The following is a 17,132-nucleotide window of genomic DNA, read 5'->3' as shown; positions in this document are numbered from 1 at the left end:
AATATACTCATCTAATTAGCATATTATGACGTCATCCGGGGCGGCCAAATTGAATTTCATAATATTCAGGAAATAGTAGATATTGAATTGATGTTTGAACTTATTTGCATGTTTTTTTTACTCTTTGATCCTTATTCCAAATGATCAGGAAAAGAGGAAATCAACAGTAAAACTATTAGTAACTATAGTAAAATTATTACTATATTACTGTGCCATAGTAAAATCGAAGTACTACATGTCTGCCATCTAGTGGTATGGAATACAAATGAGATATTACACCATATTAGGATCTACAGCCTATTTTATGAAGTATGACGTCTTGTCGCAATTCTGCGACTTTGGCGCTTAGAGGGTTAATGATGAGGAAGAGGAACTACAGGTTAACCATGATAACAGTTTCTCAAACTGTTACAATACTCACATACTTACTGGTACTTGGTACAGGCCAGCTTGATCAGTGGCAGCCTGTGGGGCGTCCAGGACCCGGATCAGTGTCCCCACCTCCATCACTGGAGAGCGATCGACAAAATGATCGGAGTCCCCGCAACGCCAACAGACTGGCCCAGGCTTCCCCACCGCCCTAGTGGCAGAAAGTGGGCCAAGGAATTGGTGAGGAGAGGGCGGAGGGAGGAGAGCTGAATCTCCTTGCCTTCGACGACGTTGCCGGTCCCGTTCCTGGAGCCGACCTCAATCGAAGAGGTATGCTCAGTGAGAGGTTCCCTCGGGACCTAGGGAAGGGGGCAGGTTTGTAGGGAGAAGATACAGGGGAAGGGGAAGAAAGAGAGAGAGATGGTAGGGGTTCACCGACCCTGGAGCACGCCACCATCTAGTCCTCCACCAGCTGGATGGCCTGGCTCAGCGACGTCGGGCGGTGGCACTGGACCCACTGAGCGGTCTTGCGCAGCAGCCGAGCCACGAACTGTTCCAGCACCACCTTCTCCACGACGTCCTCGATCTTGCTTCCATCGGCCATCAGCCAACTGCGGCAGGCGTCCCAGAGCTGTTGCGCCATCAGAAACGGCTGGCCCAGATCCCCGAGGTCTTCCGACCGGAAGTGTTGGTGGTGCTGCTCAGGGCTCATGCCGACCCGCTTGGTGGATAGTGTGCTAGAGGTCTGCATACACCAGGATGTTCTGGACTGGCAGCTGTTGGGCGGCTAGCTGTGATTCCCCAGACAGCAACGCGATGAGCTGCACTTTCCAGTCTTCCTGGGACCAACAAGATGCCTCCGCAGACTTCTCAAATAGATCGATGAACACCTCGGGGTCGTCCTAATCTTGTGGAGCGGCACATGAGGGGGCAGGGGTCAATGCCGTTCCCGTGGCGCGATCCTCTCGGACCATCCAGCTCCGGAACAACTCATGGGCTTCCTGTTGCGGCTTGGACGAGGGCCTGGAATCGACTCTCCTGATCTTCTCACAGCCCCAGCAGAGCCTGGTGTTGTTCTTGGTGAAGACCCGCAAGTATTTTGATCACCTCCGCAAACGGCGATGCTGGTGGCGACTGCATGTTCGCGGCGGCGTTCTCCTTCCTTCCCGGGTTTCAGAACCAGTGTAAAGAGGTTCAGTGTATGGAATGAAGGAGACAGGGTCGGTGTGGCTGAAACTCAGGTTTTTATTGACAAAACTCAAAACGGGCGCTCACAGCGCGTCCTATCACTCATACAAGAACTGCATATAACTTCAACTACAGGGATGTGTAATCCTTCAGCTTTCGTAGTACGTTTGCCTCGAGTTCCCAGCCGATCTCTCTCAACCTCTCCTCCGGTTGTGCTGGCTTTTAACCGTCTCTTAACACATGTCAGCTTGACAAGCCAACTATTGTCCTTCCAACTTTGGCGAGGACGTCATCAATAAACCAGTTCATACACTCTAAGAATGGCTACCTTAACTTTTTCATAATCAAGAGACTCCTCAACTGATATAGAAGAATAAGCTTCCTGTGCTTTCCCAACAAAAACTCACTGAAGTAACATAGGCCAGAATGTTCTCGGACATTTTAAATAATTGTCAACACGCTCAAAAAGAGCAAAACAATTCTCTACCTCTTGCTTTCTAAAAGGAGGAACAACACAAATTTTACGGCTTACATCAAAATAAGCTTTCAACTCAAATTCTTTGAGGTGGCAAGATTGATCAATCTCAAGTTTCTACATGTTAAAATCATGTCTTTCACGCTGTTCTTGTCTCTCTTTCTCACATTCCCATTCCTCTCTCTCCCTCGGCACAATTCGTTCATGCTCTTAAGCCTGCAACTCCATTTTCTTAATTTTCAGCGCAACATCTGAACCACCATCAACTGATTCAGGATACTCCACTAACTTTTTCTCTTCAACAAAGACGCCCTGCTTATACAAAGACTCAACAAGCAAAATCTGAAGTTTGCATTTAGATAGAGTGACACGAAAACTGACCTTATAATGAGCAGCTATTTTCATAAGATCAGGGCCCGGTTGCAAGAAACCCCTTAAATTAAGAAAACCCTAAGTGACAATACTGTTAGAATTAAGGGTCTAATCTTAATTAGAATTAAGGGTTTTCTTAATTTAAGGGGTTTCCTGCAACTGGACCCAGTTCTATTAATTATAGCTTTGCAATAAATTCCTCTAAATCCAACGTGATTAAATTAAAACGTCTAATGTAAATTAGGGAAGGAAAAAAAGCACTATAACCTACGAGACAAAATTCACATCAAGCTACTGTGATATTTTTTCAAAGTGTAGACAGAAAAAAAATCTAACAAAGCCACACAAATTATTATCCATATTATTAAATCTCTTAAAAGCCTCCAAATATGTTGAGGCCCAAACCAATTCAAAAAGCTTGTTTAAAAATCTCCCATAAATATTGGTCATGGTCTGAACATATAAATATCCCCAGAAATGTCAGATAATCCGTTTATTTTAATCAAGAACAGAAAATAATTCTAGACACAATCAAATCACAATAATATCAACAAGTAAATGTATGCAAAATATATAAAAACAAACACACACACAATTAGTCATAGTAAAAAAAACTGTCTCGCTCTAGCGAGCGGAGAGTGGTTTTCGGCGACCCTGCCGAGAGGAACAAAGAGAGAGAACACAATTAGGCCCGTAGGCAGATATATAAGGCATCCCTGATGACGTCACTCATCACATGATTGGGAAATCCACGCCTCCACGCCATCTATATATGAACTAAAAAAAATAACACAGACATACATATCAGTAATTAATAAGACGTGTATATATACTATTGAATGTTGAAAATCACTAATTTTGTGTGTTATGTGGTTTACAAATAACTGTTACTGTTCTACTGAAATAGTTCTGATTATCAGAAATGAGCCCACTATTGTCAACAACTGTGTCCATTAATGTGTCGTTTTTATTACTTGGATTCATGATAAAGGATGTGGATATATTTCGTTCATAAACTGTAATGTTTCATCATTCAGTCACGTAGGGCTGGCGATTTGGCAAAAAAATCGAATATAGATTTTTTCAGAATGTTTGACTAATTCACAATGTTTATTTCAATTTTTTTAAATGTTTATCTAGTCAATTTAAAAACATAACTACAACGTGTGTTAAGTAACATTCTTTTTAATATCCATCTGGTTAATCCCATCATGAAGTGATCAATGTGGTGTAAATATAAGAAATGACTTGCCATTTGTTAAATATCTTTTTAAAAAATCCATCAAATTTTGCACAAACTTAACCCAAACATATCTTACATGACGTAATATAAAATAAGATAGATGCTAAATATTTCTTGGTCAGCGATAGACTGAGTCAAGGCACATTCAAAATTACAACTGTAAATGTTACTAAAAAATAGAAAATAGCAGCACCATCATGCACATAGCCTATGCCAGCGGTTCTTAACCCTGGTCCTCGCGACCCCCGCCCTGCATATTTTGCGTCTCTCTTGTTGAACACACCTGATCACTAGGGGCCTCATGTACAAAGACTTGCGTTGATTCCATACTAAAACATTGCGTACAGACAAAGCTGTAAATGTGCGTACGCACAAAAAAAACTCACACCAGACATGAAGTTGGCATGGAGGAATGCACATTCTCACATTAATTTCACTGTTAGTACATCCGACCGTGAGCGTGAAAGCTGGCGTACGCAAAGTTTTTGTGTGCATGCGGCGTTGAGGTCCCTGCTCATTAAAAGAGCGCTTTATGAACAAACTGTGTTTTGATTCACATGGTCCCTTGACAGTGTTCTTTGCTCTCTACTCCCTGCACACAGGAAATCAGTTTAAGTTTAAGAACACGGATTTGCGCTACCTGACTCTCTGCAGCATCTTCAAACACAAACCTTGCTACAGAATTGTGAAGTGTTATTTAACCGTAATCAAGATTTGCGTACGTTTTGTGCACTTTAATGTCCTTCGAATCTTATACGAATCATGGCAGAATATTCAGTGATGTTCACTTCGCAGGGCACCTACGATCGTATTGAACAAACCTCTAAACAGAATGTGAGAAACATACAAAATGTGCAGAGCAGGGGGTAACGAGGTCCAGGATTAAGAACTGCTGGCCAATGTTAATAACTTACAGCATGAGCGTCTCGTGCATAAATCGCATTCTTACAACACGATGCTCAAGTTAAAAGAAAGTACAACTCGCGTATACATTGGCGAGCTTAATTGTAGCTGTGTGTCTATGTGTAACCGGATCTACTGGCCCCGCTCCTCGAACCGGGTCAGTCCGGCATGGGAGTCTGGCACTCTAACGAAGAGGCTAAAGACCGCAGCCTCTAGCGTCTGTCACTAGAGCGCATCTTGAGGTCGGGAGTGAGGTTTACACACTGCACAGCTCTTCACTATCTGGCCTCCGTTACATATGCAGTATATGTGAAAAGACCAATCAGAACAGATTGGGGTGGCCGACAAATCGGAGCACATGGAAGGGAGGGGTTTAGAGAAAGTGAATCTTTGAACTGCTTTGAGTTAGTGTTGTCATGGTACCACAATTTCAGTAGTCGGTACCAATACCAGTAAAATTCCACAATTCTCTGTACCAAGTTCGGTACCAACGCAAAACACCAATACATGCTAATTGAAACACACAATTTTAGTAATAAAGCAATGCCATTTTGTATACATGAAGTATACAAGTTAATTGTTGCGGAAACTGTGATGCCATAAACCAAGTTTTGTGTCGATTCATGAAAGTTTGGAGAGGATACATCATCAAATTCATTTTGGGATGCTTGTCTTTGAATTTGTTAATCCTGTATATGAGAATGAATTTGCGAATAATTACGAATTCCATAAGGTTTTGTCAGGAGTATATCTAGAAGTTATATAACAAATTTCATGCAAATCGGACAAACGCTCTAGAAGGAGTTAGAAAAAGTAGGTTTTCAATATAATTAAAAATGACTGACAGTATGTTGGGCAATTAAAAGTTTTATGTCAAAATACTTGTTATTACCCATTAAATGTAAATGTATGAGTAACATGGCAATATGGCAATTATTTCATATGTAATGAGCATTTTTATACATTTTGTTATATCTATTGACCACAAGGGGGTGCCGCCCTAAAAATTTTCATGTGCTCACAGAGGGAGGTTCAACATTTTATGACAAAATTAAACATGGGCGAGGCCCACAATGGTTGACTGAGGAACATTGGGTATGATTGGGTATGCCTCAAGGAAACAAACAAAACCATACTCATGATTATAGAACAAAGTTTACAAAAGTTATATGCAAAAACAGCTATTGTTTATATCTCTTGACCAGTGAGAATGGTTGGACCAATTAACACAAATTCTATAACTTTTAGTCACGAGTGTCTCTAGTCTAGATGCTACAAACAAAATGTTTCGCAAATGGGACAAATGCTCTAGGAGGAGTTTGAAACTTTTTTTTAAAAACCCAAAATGTCAAGAAAACTTTCATGACGGAAAATGATGTCATACAGTGCACTTGGCATGAGCCATGGATTCAGAGGAACAAAGAATTTTGTTTACTACCGGCCTGGCTACGTGCACTTTTCTGGTACATCTCGGTTACGACTGTAACCTCTGTTCCCTGATGGAGGGAACAAGACGTTATATCTCTCGGGTTACAATGCTGCTCTGCCCATTGCAGCTGCTCTGCCCGCTGCAGGTTCCTCAGTACAAAAGCTGAAGGAATGGGCACACCATCCTTCTTTTACGGCATGCAGATGCCATTCGCCAAGTTCATTGGCCTTTCAGAATTATGATCAGTGATGATAAGTTCAAACCCCATACTGTTGTTTTGACATAACGTCTTGTTCCCTCCATCAAGGAACAGAGGTTACAGTCGTAACCAAGACGTTCCCTGATGGAGGGAAAAAGACGTTGTGTCAAGAGACACGATGGGCCCTATTTTCACGATCTAAGCACATGGTTTAAAGCACACGGCGCAGGTGCACTCAGGGCGTGTCCGAATCCACTTTTGCTAATTTAACGACGGGAAAACGGTCAGCGCGCATGGGCGCATGGTCTAAACGGGTTGTCCCGATTCTCTTAATGAGTAATGGGTGTTTTGAAGGGTCAAACATGCAGTAAACCAATCAGAGTCTCATCTCCCATTCCCTTTAAGAGCCAGTTGCGCTTGCGCCATGGCAAATTCGCTATTTACACGGCGGAATTCGGAAGAGCAGACACTTCTCCAGAAAGGAAACGCGTCTGCTCTTGCGAGAAGTTAAAGCGCGCAGGCAGACTGTCTACAGGACAGGCCGGATTTTTATCTTTATGTCCACAATAATAATATTTTACATTGTAATCCATTTATTTGTAATATTTGGCATTATTGTGTGCTGCTGTGCGTCCCTCTGTGTGTAATAAGCAGAATGTACGAGCGCTGTGCACCTGCCTATAGGCGCACATTCGTAATGCGCTCTTTAAATAACAAAAAAAATATTGCACCATTGATTTTAGACCAGGTTTGAGTTGGTCGATAGCGCAGTCTATTTTCAGTTCCTCAAAATAGCAACGCGCCAACAATGCGCCTGAGCACACCTCTTTTTTATACCAACACGCCAATGGGTGCACAAATGAGCGCAAATGCATTTGCTATTTAAACAACGTGGCGCAGGACGGCAAAATGAGAACTGCGTCAGGTGTACAATAGGGCCCTAAAGGTTTGACTTGGGAACCTATCATCTCTGATCTAATTTCAAAACGGCAGTGAAATGTGGGAATGTGGAATTTGCATGCCATTGTCTGCCCCTTGTATACGGGTATAAAATGAAGATGGCATGCCTCATTAATTTAGCTTTTGTTCTTCTGAATCTGGCACAGCGTCTATTTAGTTAATGCAGAGTTTTATTGTCATCTTTGATCTTTTACTACTGCATATACGGTGCAAGCTGTGGATCTGTACCTACTTCAGCGAGAGCATCCCGTGTGCGTTTCGGCAGCAGAGCCTGGCATCGCTATGCTAAAAGAGCTCTTCGTGATGCACGTGCATCTTTTTAAAATGCTTCGCTGCTGTTTACCTAGGAGCGGTATTTTTCTCCCTGACAGGTACAAAATCTATGTCGCGTGTCTGGGGCGCCAGCACACCAAGGCAGCTTTTGTTGAAGTGTTATGTTCTCATATTTAAATCATTGTGTACTGTATTCTATTGTGTTATGGTCTCTGTGTACTGTTGTTGCTGTTTCTGTGTTCTGGATGCTCCTGTCACCAAAACAAATTCCTTGTATGTGCAAACATACTTGGCAATAAAGCTCTTTCTGATTCTGATTCATTGTAAGAATATGTCGATTAAAATGTTGTGACCACAGCTTTTATATGTATTTTTAAATTGACTGCCACCAAGGATGCTTTTCAGTCTGTTTTGTCTGCTGCTTTTGTCTGCTGGTGCGGTAAGCACCTTGGGTGATATAGGGATTTCTAAGGAAGTTACTCAGCCGGTACAAGCCCCGGGTAAATTGGTATTGGCAGTCAGAAAGAGTTATTTCTGTTACTATTTCAAAACAATTCTTAATGCGTGTCACGCCCGGTTGCCTGCACCATTGTGAGCCACTAGAGAGTGTTTTTGTGTTGTCTTGTGTTCCTGCATGTTGTTCTGGTTATGGACTCCATTTCCCATCATGCTGTGCTGTCATTAGTGCTCAACCTGGTTCAGCTGTGTATCATTTCCTGTTTTCAATGTATATAAAGCCCAGGGGCCCGTTTCAGAAAGGAGGTTTAGTGAAAACTCTGAGTATATTAACCCTGAAATGAGGGAAACTCTGGGTTTTCTGTTTCAGAATGTGAGGTATGTCAAACCTGAGAAAGCGGGGTAACTCAAGCCCGTTTCTAAAGGAGAGGTATCTTATACTCAGAGTCAGTAACCATAGTAACTTACTCTGTGAACCTAACCTGGTCGGGAGCAGGTTTTCTTTGGTAAACCCAGAGTTTATTTCGATCTCCTCCCCCTTTTAAAGCGCAAGTGGTGTAACTCATCCATTCATTCATTAATACAGTCATTCATGGCACACATTTTGATTACACAGAGACCATCTCAGTGACTTATACTGTATGTCATATGTGCTTTTATAGAGGATTCATGAAGATGCTGCATTAATTCATTGGAATGTACTTTGATTTCAGGAGAGCACCGAGTGGAATTTTGTCATTTCCCTGTGCATTTTAAAACTGTACCGTTTTTCTTTACAGTGAATTAGATGTATCAAAATATATCTCATCCATCCTTACACATAAATAAAGTGCATGAATAAAGAAATGAATAAATACAGACATACATGCAGAAATGAAGCGATAAAGGTAATAAACAAGTAAATTTGACATGCATCCATTCCAAGTGAAATCTGTTCAGAGCAGGATTCGAACCGGCGATCAGTCTAACATTGCACGAGAGTCTGACGCCCTACAGGTGTCCTATACACCATGACGTCTTACTTGCGTAACTAGAGCACTCATGGCGAGTGAGAACATATGATTTTTTTATTATTTCTGTTGTTTCATTCATTTAATTATTAATTTATTTGTTTATTGGTATCAATTTATTAATTTAAACTTAAGTCATTTTCAGGACATCAGTAAATCGAGCGGAAAGTGTGCCTCACTCTCATGTGCTTTCTGCCGCCATGTTGCTTTTTTTGGTGCTGTTGCCATGGTGAATCGTGCTATCTTCGCTCAATTGATGATGGCTTTTTAAATCAATGGTGCACGCGCGTAACCTAGAGTGAACTTACTCAGAGTGGATTGAACTAATTGAAATCACCTGTTCTGAAACCGAAAACTCAGAGTTGCGATTCTCTGAGTAAATCAACTCAGAGTTCACATTTTAACTCGGTGTTGGTTGAACCTCCTTATTGAAACAGGCCCCTGATTTGCCATTGTCTAGTGTGAGTTGTTGATAGTGTTACGTTCCTTGTTTCCTTGGTCTTGGTCTTGGTTTTGGTTTTGGTTTTGGTCTTGGTCTTGGTCCTATCATGTGTTTTGGATGTATATCACTGTGGACTGTCATTAAATGGATTTAAACTGCATTTGGACCCGCTGTCTGTTCCTGGCCTGTGCATTGTCGTAACGGAACAATGCGACCATGTCAAGGTACCTGTTGTGCCCCATTAATGAAGCTGTATTCTATTTATCAAGGGGGGGGGGGGGGAGGCGTCATATTGAAGCTTATGTGGAGAACTTTTTTTCACTTTTACTCCCACCTTGTGTCTGGTGATGATGCATTGCTAAGGGACTGTTTTTGGAATGGACTTGACCTGGATATCAGTCTCAACTTGCCAGATGAGAATCCAGGTTGGACCCTGGTGCCATATATTGACTTTGTTTTTGAATCAGAATCAGAAGGAGCTTTATTGCCAAGTATGTTTATACACACAAGGAATTTGACTTGGCGACAGGAGCTTAGTGCAGAAGAAAGTGTACATTACGAATATACATTAAGATATAAAAAATGAGAACTTAAATAAAAACAATAATGCACTACTGTATATACAAAAAGTGAAATAGACAAGAAAATAAAATATATATATTTTTAAGTGTACAGGTGTGTTATTTACAGGTTTAACCTATTGTTTCTTACAGTGTACAGTTTCCAGATGCTATGTGCTGTCGTGATTCTGCTTCATCTTGTCATGTCTTTCGTGATCTTGTGGCAGAATCATGGCAGGATCCCTTGTTATATGTGGAGAGAGACGTTTTGGCCCTGTGGGCCTTCCATATACTCCCTCTCTCCAGTGTTGCATCTTTTAGCCCCGCCCTCTCGTTCCCTCGTCAACTTCTCCTTATTGTTTAATCCCCGTCACCTGCCCATCACCTTCCCTGTATTATTATCCCTTGTTTGTATTCCCCTATATATTGACCTTGTGTCTCTTGTCTTGGGCTGATTCGTTTTGTGCTACTTTGTACTGTTTGGATTACCTCATATTCTCAGTGTTCCTCGGCATTGTAAGTGTTACGTTTTGCTCTGCCTAGTCTTGTGTGTGTAGTTAGTTTAGTCCTGTCTAAGTTTCATGTAGTTTAGTTAGTTGCCTTGCCTCGTCTGTTTTATCCCCCTCGAGGGTGTTTTGCTTTGTGTTTTGTGTAAATAAACCTGTGTTTCCGTCCACCATTGTCTGCACCTGGGTCCTCATTTCCACGATCATGACAATGTGCAATCTGAAAGTGTGCAATGTGATGGACAGTGTGTAGTAAGAGCTTTTAATTGTTCAGGCTGAGTATAGCCTGCAGGAAAAAACTGTTATTGTGTCTGGCTGTTCTGGTGGTCAGTGCTCTGTAGCGCCGGCCAGATGGCAACAGTTCGAAGAGGGAGTGAGCTGGGTGAGTGGGGTCCAAAATGATTTTCTTGGCCCTTTTTCTCTTTCTGGAGGTGTTAAGATCTTGGAGGTTGGGCAGGGGGGCACCAATAATCCTCTCAGCAGTCCTGACTGTTCGTTGTAGTCTCTTAATGATTGATTTAGTAGCTGAACCAAACCAGACAGTTAAGGATGAGCACAGGACAGACTCGATGATGGCCGAGTAGAACTGTGTGAGCAGCTCCTGTGGCATGTTGAATTTCCTCAGCTGGCGAAGGAAGTACAACCTATGCTGGGCTTTTTTAGCGATGGAGTCTATGTGAGTGTCCCACTTCAGGTCCTGAGAGATGGTAGTGCCCAGGAACCTGAATGACTCTACTGCAGCCACAGTGTTGTTCATGATGGTGAGTGGGGGGAGAGCAGGGGGGTTCTCCTGTAGTCCACGATCATCTCCACTGTTTTGAGCGTGTTGAGCTCCAGGTTGTTGTGATTGCACCAGACAGCCAGCTCTGCAACTTCCTGTCTGTAAGCAGACTCGTCTCCATTGTGGATGAGGCTGATGATGGTAGTGTCATCTTCAAATTTCAGGAGCTTGACAGAGGAGTCTTTTACAGTGCAATCATTTGTATACAGGGAGAAGAGCAGTGGGGAGAGCACGCATCCCTGAGGGGCACCAGTGCTGATTGTGAGAGTCTCGGATGTGAGTTTACCCAGCTTCACTAGCTGCTGCCTGTCTGTTAGGAAGTTAGTGATCCATTGACAGATTGGGGTGGGCACGGAGAGCTGGGTCAGTTTGTCTGAGAGAAGGTCAGGCACGATTGTATTAAAGGCCAAACTGAAGTCCACATATAAGATCCTTGCATAATTCCCAGGTCTGTCAAGGTGTTGTAGAACATAATGCAGCCCCATGTTGACAGCATCATCAACAGACCTGTTTGCTCTGTAGGCAAACTGAAGAGGATCCAGCAAGGGTCCAGTGATGTCCTTTCAGGTAGACCAGGACCAATCTCTCAAACGACTTCATAACCATAGATGTGAGAGTGACAGGTCTGTAGTCGTTAAGTGCAGTGATTTGGGATTTTTTGGGGACCGGAATGATAGTGGAGTGTTTGAAGCAGTGGGGAACTTCACACAGCTCCAGAGATCTGTTGAAGATCTCTGTGAAGATGGGGGCCAGTTGGTTAGCGCAGACTTTTAAACAGGCAGGTGAAACACCGTCTGGGCCTATACATTTCTTGGTCTTCTGCTTCTTGAAGACCTGGTTCACATCCTCTACACATACCTTAAGTGCAGGTAGAATGGTAAAGGAGGCAGGGGGGGGGGGTTGCACGGGGGGTGGGTGAATGTGTGAAGTGCAGATCAGAGCGGGTGTGGAGTGTGAGTCTTTTCAAATCTGCAGTAAAACACATTCAGATTGTCAGCCAGTTGTTGATTCTCCACAGACTGTGGGGGTGGTGTCTTGTACTTGGTGATGTTCTTCAGACCAGTCCATACTGATGCCGGGTCGTTGGTCGAAAACAGTTTTTTCAGCTTTTCAGAGTAGTCTTTTTTTTTTAGCAACTCTGATCTCTTTTGTTAGTCTGTTCCTGGCCTGGTTGTACAATATTTTATCCCCACTTTTGTAAGCATCCTTTTTGATGTGACGAAGCTGTTTGAGTTTCCCAGTAAACCATGGTTTATCATTATTAAATGACAAGAATGTCCTGGTAGGAATGCACATATCCTCACAGAAACTGATATATGTAGTCACAGTTTCTGTGAGCTCGTCCAGATGGGTGGCTGCAGCTTCAAAGACACTCCAATCAGTGCAGTCGAAACAGGCTTGTAAATCCTGCTCTGCTTCATTAGTCCATCTTTTTACAGTATTTGTTACAGGTTTAGCTGTTTTCAGTTTCTGCCTGTAGGTTGGTATGAGATGAACTAGACAGTGATCAGAGAGCCCCAAAGCTGCTCGTGGGACAGAGTGATATGCATCCCTAATAGTAGTGTAACAGTGATCCAATATATTCCTGTCTCTGGTGGGACATGTAATGTGCTGTTTGTATTTCGGCAGTTCACGGGAGAGATTTGCTTTGTTAAAATCGGCGAGGATGATTAAAACAGAGTCTGGATACTTTTGCTCAATTTCTGTTATTTGTTCGGCCAGTTGTTGAAGTGCTGCGCTCACGCATGCGTCTGGAGGAATGTACACACTCGCGAGGATGAAAGAGGAAAACTCCCACGGAGAGTAGAAAGAGGCACTTTTCATAAACTGTAAACCTAAGTTAGGACAGCATACCTTTGTGGATCTGAGTTTACTGTGGGGGTAGTGGAAGAGGAAGTCTCCCCTAAACATTTTTTGGGAGGGGGAAACAGGCCGTGGGCTCCAGTGGACACAGAGTTCGGTCGACCAGGATTGCCATCATGCCAAACACTGATGATTGCTAGTCCAGTGCACTACCATGCCATAGCCAGTGTCAGCAGTCAAGATGGCTGCCAGCCCAGAGCCTGTTCACAAGATGGCCACCAACCCAGAGCCCCCAGCCATTATGGCCACAAGGCCAGTGTTCCCAAGTCCGGTGGTCCCGGAGGTGTCCATTCCTGAGGTTCTTCCCTTGGAGTCTGCTCTGTCGGTGGTGGTTGCTGCTTTGCTGTGTGTTTGGACGGTGCACTGTTCATCTGCACTACCACTGAGCTCCCTGCCTCATCCAAGATGGCCGCATCTGAGCTCCCTGCCTCGTCCAAGACTGCCGCATTTGAGTTCCCTGCCTTTTCCAAGATGTTCACCACTGGCCTTCCAGCCCTGCCTGTGCCTCGCTGGCCTGACCAGTCTGCACCTCAGCTTAATGGCCCAGGCCTGCCTCTGCTCCACGGCCCTAACCCTGTTCCGCTTCATGGGCCTGGCCCTCCGTCCCGCCACCCCTCCTCCGCCTTCCTGGACTCTGATATTTTAGGGCTTCTGGAATTCACCCTTAGAGGGGGAGTTATGTCACACCTGGTTGCCTGCACCATTGTGAGCCACTAGAGGGTGTTTCTGTGTTGTCTTGTGTTCCTGGCTGTTGTTCTGGTCATGGACTCCATTTCCCATCATGTTGTGCTGTCATTAGTGTTTAACCTCGTTCAGCTGTGTATCATTTCCTGTTTTCAATGTGTATATAAAGCCCTGATTTGCCATTGTCTAGTGTGAGTTGTTGATAGTGTTACGTTCCTTGTTTCCTTGGTCTTCGTCTTGGTTCTATCATGTGTTTTGGATGTATATCACTGTGGACTGTCATTAAATGGATTTAAACTGCATTTGGACCCGCTGTCTGTTCCTGACCTGTGACTTCTCGCAACAATACTTTTGTATGGAAAACACTTAGGAACTTCTTGTTTAAGGTTTTCGTTATGACACCATAACCACACTGAAAAAAATAACTTGTAGAATTTACTTTAAAAAAGTTAGTGCAATGTGTCACGAGGATTTTATTAAGTAAATTTGCTGCTATAATTCAAGTACGACTTACTAATCAGAATAAAGTAAATTCTTCGTATTAAATACATTACGTTTTTGTTAAAATATCAAGTAAATGTTACTTAAAGTAAACGAAAAAATTGTTCTGATCAAAATCATGTGTTTAATTCAAACTTCATGGATCACTTACTTTCATATTCAAATATACTTCTTTTTTACAACATAAGAAGAGACTGGTGTTCTCTGTACTGGTATTAGCACAGTTACTGCTCAATAAATGAAATGACACACTTCATGACATATTGTGCCTCCCTCAGCCTAGGCACAAGCACCGCTCTTCTGAACAACGGTTACAACTTAAAAAACCCAAACTTAAAAATAATGCCGAAGCTCTCCTAAATCTCAAAGATAAATCAACACGAACAAGTCTTTCTTTTTACTGAAAAACACTTAAAATGGCAATTAATCTTGAAAATTAATCTCCTAATGCAGTCAGAAACAAAGCATGCTGGGAACTACGGATCAACTGCCAAAGTAATTATATCTACACATTTTTTGTATGTAGTCTCAAAACAAAATAAATAAGTAAACTTAATGGGTTTTACATAATAAAATTGAGTTGGATTTAATTAATAATTTGTTCAATTAAAATTCGAAAAAAATAATTAAAATCTAAACTACCAATATTAGTAGATTTTATTCTCAAGATTTTTACGTTATTTTAACAAATTTTTCGGTTAAAAACAGGAACATAATTATATTAAGTATATTTTAATCATTTCTTTTCATAAAATCTAAGGCAAAAATATTTTTTTTCAGTGCATATGTACATTCAGTAAAATGACTTATACAAAATGGAATAGAACCAGTGCATTTCTGTGTTGTTTTAGGATATACTGCATATATAATATATTTTTCTGATACAAAAGATATCTTGTGATATTTCTTGTGATATACAGCTTTCCTGTAGCTCAGCGGTTAGAGCATGGCGCTAACAATGCCAATGTCATATTTTAAATCTCAGGGATTACACATAATTCGAAAAAAAAATTATAGTATAATGCAACGTAAATCGCTTCGGATAAAATGCGTAAATGTAAATATTTCAGTTCTTATCTAGAATTGTTTTGCTAATATTCATTGTGACAGTTGGACAAAGTCCTAATTTTGTCTGTAGGTCAACATGGGTTGGGAACTACAGACAGTAGTTAATGTCATTTGCATGGTTTGAAATGAAAGTGGGGGGTGAATTATAAGATTAATTTTGTAGTACCTCTGAATGTTTTATGTGTCATTTGAGAATTGTAGTACCTCTGAATGTTTTATGTGTCATTTGAGAATTCTTGCCTTTGTTGCTTGGCTCCATATCTCTGCCAAAAGCTTTTCATATTTTTCTTCAGGGTGATGACATTCTGGACAAAAGCTCAGAGCTGATCTATACTGGTGAGATGTCGTGGATCTATCAGCCTTATGGCAGGAGTCAGCAACGAGTTTTCTTTCTGTTTGATCACCAGATGGTTTTGTGCAAAAAGGTGTGTTTGTGTTGTTATACCTTTTCTGTACAAAATACATTGGGCCCTCAAAAAAGGATTACATTTACAGCCTGCAATATGCAAATAAAAAAACTCTAAAATGCCCCAACCCAGTTCCTTTTTTATGTCTGTACAGAATCTATAAAAATAATTGTTTTCTTACCATCTAATCTACCCACACTTTAATATGCGGCCTTGTTAAGAGATTATCATATTTGCTTTAGATTGCAGAATCAAACTCAAGTTGCTTGTGTTATTGACCATGCTTTCTGACTACGAGCTTTAGCGAGCACTACATTTTTTTTTCAGGACCTCATAAGACGGGACATTCTTTACTACAAAGGTCGCATTGACATGGACAGGTATGAGGTGAGAGATGCTATTGACGGACGAGATGACGACTACAACATCAGTGTAAAACACGCATTCAAACTGCGTAATAAAGAAACTGATGAAATACACATATTTCTGGCAAAGAAGTCAGAGGAGAAGATTCGGTGGCTAAGGGCATTTCTTGAGGAGCGCAAGATGGTTCAAGAAGATGAAAAAATGGGTAAACTTATTTTTTATTGATTATGATCTGTATTGCAGAAGTTTTGCGCAATATAGGTAAAAATAGAATATATGCAGTGCTTTTCTGTGTTATTTTAGGATATATAATATATTATAGATATATATATATTTTATGAAACAAAAATATATTGTGATATTTCAGTTCTTATCTAGCCAGCTAGAACTGTTTTGCTAATCTTCATTGTGACATTTTGACAAAAAAGTCCCAATTTTGTCTGTAGGTCGAAATGGGTTAGGAACCACAGACATTTTAGTGTGTTAATGTCATTTGCATGGTTTGAGCTGAAATTGGGGGGTGAATTAAAAGATTAACTTTGCAGTACCTTTGAATGAATTTCATAAAACTTTATAACATGATTTTTTTTATAAAATGATATTTATGAACCTATTTTTTTGGCTTGTTGTTTTTAGGTTTTGAAATATCTGAATACCAGAAACGACAGGCTGCTATGACAGTGCGTAAAGTGACCAAACAGAAAGGTGAGGCACCAAGGCGATGATACCAGGTGAATTCAACATTTTTCTATTTTCAAACCCATCTTAAAACTTTTGTTTTAGTTTAATTAGCTCACTAAAACATTGATTACTCATGGTCAAGAACTAGACAACCCAGATATTGCGAATTAACTGCCTTGGTGGTTATACAGTACATACAGTACTATAGCTATAGTTTCTAAAAAGCCTGTTCACCTAAACATATGACCCAATAGGTTGTTTGTGCAAGCAGCTTATTAGGACCTATATTCACATTTTAAAGCAACAGTGCTGTGTGGCACACCCTGAACTGTGCCCAAGCACAATACTGCTGTCGTTTTCAAAAACTTGCACTTTGAGACCCGTCTTCCCAAAACG

The 17,132-nt window shown here is 41.5% G+C and overlaps 1 protein-coding gene across 4 annotated transcripts in view; it reads left to right on the top strand.

Moving 5' to 3' along the window:
- Nucleotides 1-17,132, top strand: part of LOC130549335 (rho guanine nucleotide exchange factor 9) — an 85,976-nt gene that overhangs the window by 27,120 nt on the left and 41,724 nt on the right. For 2 of the 4 annotated variants that reach the window (XM_057326526.1, XM_057326527.1), the window contains exons 6-8: nt 15,576-15,707; nt 16,017-16,260; nt 16,692-16,786. In XM_057326526.1, coding sequence (XP_057182509.1) covers nt 15,576-15,707; nt 16,017-16,260; nt 16,692-16,780 — 465 coding nt within the window. In that variant the 3' untranslated portion in view covers nt 16,781-16,786. The remainder of the gene's footprint in view (nt 1-15,575; nt 15,708-16,016; nt 16,261-16,691; nt 16,787-17,132) is intronic. The other 2 variants (XM_057326528.1, XM_057326525.1) reach the window with 2 other exon arrangements.

Source organism: Triplophysa rosa, unplaced genomic scaffold, assembly GCF_024868665.1.
Source record: "Triplophysa rosa unplaced genomic scaffold, Trosa_1v2 scaffold101_ERROPOS106501, whole genome shotgun sequence".
NCBI classification, from domain to species: Eukaryota; Metazoa; Chordata; class Actinopteri; order Cypriniformes; family Nemacheilidae; genus Triplophysa; species Triplophysa rosa.
Note: the sequence above shows the minus strand (reverse complement) of the source record. Positions and strands in the feature narration are given on the sequence as shown.